Source organism: Olea europaea, unplaced genomic scaffold, assembly GCF_002742605.1.
Source record: "Olea europaea var. sylvestris unplaced genomic scaffold, O_europaea_v1 scaffold30190, whole genome shotgun sequence".
NCBI classification, from domain to species: domain Eukaryota; kingdom Viridiplantae; phylum Streptophyta; class Magnoliopsida; order Lamiales; family Oleaceae; genus Olea; species Olea europaea.
In genome coordinates, this window is record NW_019248860.1 from 1 (window position 1) to 1,361 (window position 1,361).

Consider the following 1,361-nt stretch of genomic DNA (forward strand, 5'->3'; position numbering starts at 1 on the left):
AAGATTACAACATCGATCAACAAGAGTGTGCTTTTAAGTATTCAAGAAAAATTATTTGATCAACAGAAGCTCATTATGAGGGGAACGTGCTTTGCCCATTTTCTCGACTGCCATGAAATTGTGGTACAACCGTAATTAATTCATTACTTCCTCTTGTGGCAAGTCCATCAACCTAACCTGAAGAGATGTAGGTTTTAGTTGTTGCGCGTTATGTTAGATTCTCTATATCTGAGTTTTGTATAGTCACGAAACTAAGATGTTTTGGTGATAGTGACACGGGCATTTTTGAAAGTAGGCAGTCACAACTGAAGAAAAAGTACTTTTCTCATGTGGATACCGTGACACATGATGTGAAGTCCACATTTATATCTGCTTGCCAAATGCCGGATCTGGATCTTGTTGAAATTGTCTCGGATCATGATGTTGCACTCATTGTATCCTGCACTTCATTACTACCTACTCATTTCCTAAAGATTATAAGAAAGTGGTCGACCATTACTTGTTCACGCTTGTTGAGGACTTCCCTGCGCTAACCAGTTTCCCATGGGGAAAGTTACTGTTTGAGATCACTTTGAGTTCTTTGAAAGATGCTTTGAGTCGGCAAACCGCACATTATAGGCTACGAGGTATGTTGGTAGCCTTTCAAGCTTGGATCTACGAAACCTTCCCTGACCTAGATAAAGTTATTGTCACAAGAGTATTGATGATGCACCCTCAAATCAAAAACTATAATGCAAATGAGCAACGTTCTGCATTTAAGTTGGAGGAGCCGAGCTGCTTCAACAAGCCTAATGTAATGTTTCAGTAATTCCTATTCTACTGATAGTGGAAGATATGGTAAGATTATTGTTCTCTAATCTTTACTGTAATGTAATGCAGATTGAAAAATGTGACTTGGTACCTGCTGAGGCTGAAATGGCAATGTCATACATGGATGGTGTGCATCGTAACAAACTAATTCAACCAGAATTTTCCCAGGGCAGTCACCGAAAGGAAAGCAGGAAGGGAAAGTCCGTTGACCCTGTACACATGAGTGAAGAATCAGTGCCTTTGGTAACGGACATTGGTGTTAGACAAGCTCACATTTCAGATGATGATGATGATTTCGTGGATCCTCCTTGACGATGTGAGGTGGAATCCCATCAGGAAATACCTGGTGCTGATCAAGGCCCTTCAAGTCCCCAACAGTAATTAATCAAGCTAGGAAGTCATATGCGGCTGCACTTTCCGGTAAATCTGTAGTCTCTCAAGCTGAACGCAGCCAACGGAAGTCTTTTACACAGGTTTTGCAAGCCCCACCGGACTCCAATGACCACAGGTTCACCTCTAAGGAACCTTTCATGCATATGGGAGAGCCGGCA

At 41.7% G+C, this 1,361-nt stretch overlaps 1 protein-coding gene across 1 annotated transcript; it reads left to right on the plus strand.

The window, feature by feature from the left end:
- Positions 1–17: 17 nt before the first annotated feature.
- Positions 18–1,347, plus strand: LOC111384829. The gene is made up of 2 exons (XM_023009162.1): positions 18–793; positions 880–1,347. Exons 1-2 carry the CDS (start codon positions 629–631, stop codon positions 1,120–1,122), a joined length of 408 nt encoding a protein of 135 aa, XP_022864930.1. The 5' UTR covers positions 18–628; the 3' UTR covers positions 1,123–1,347.
- Positions 1,348–1,361: the final 14 nt, after the last annotated feature.

Excerpts from the sequence above, each read along its gene's own strand:
- LOC111384829 (XM_023009162.1), top strand. The coding sequence starts at position 629 with ATGTTGGTAGCCTTTCAAGCTTGGATCTACGAAACCTTCCCTGACCTA. Across the intron at positions 794-879 it reads GCTGCTTCAACAAGCCTAAT|ATTGAAAAATGTGACTTGGT; the intron begins GTAATGTTTCAG and ends AATGTAATGCAG.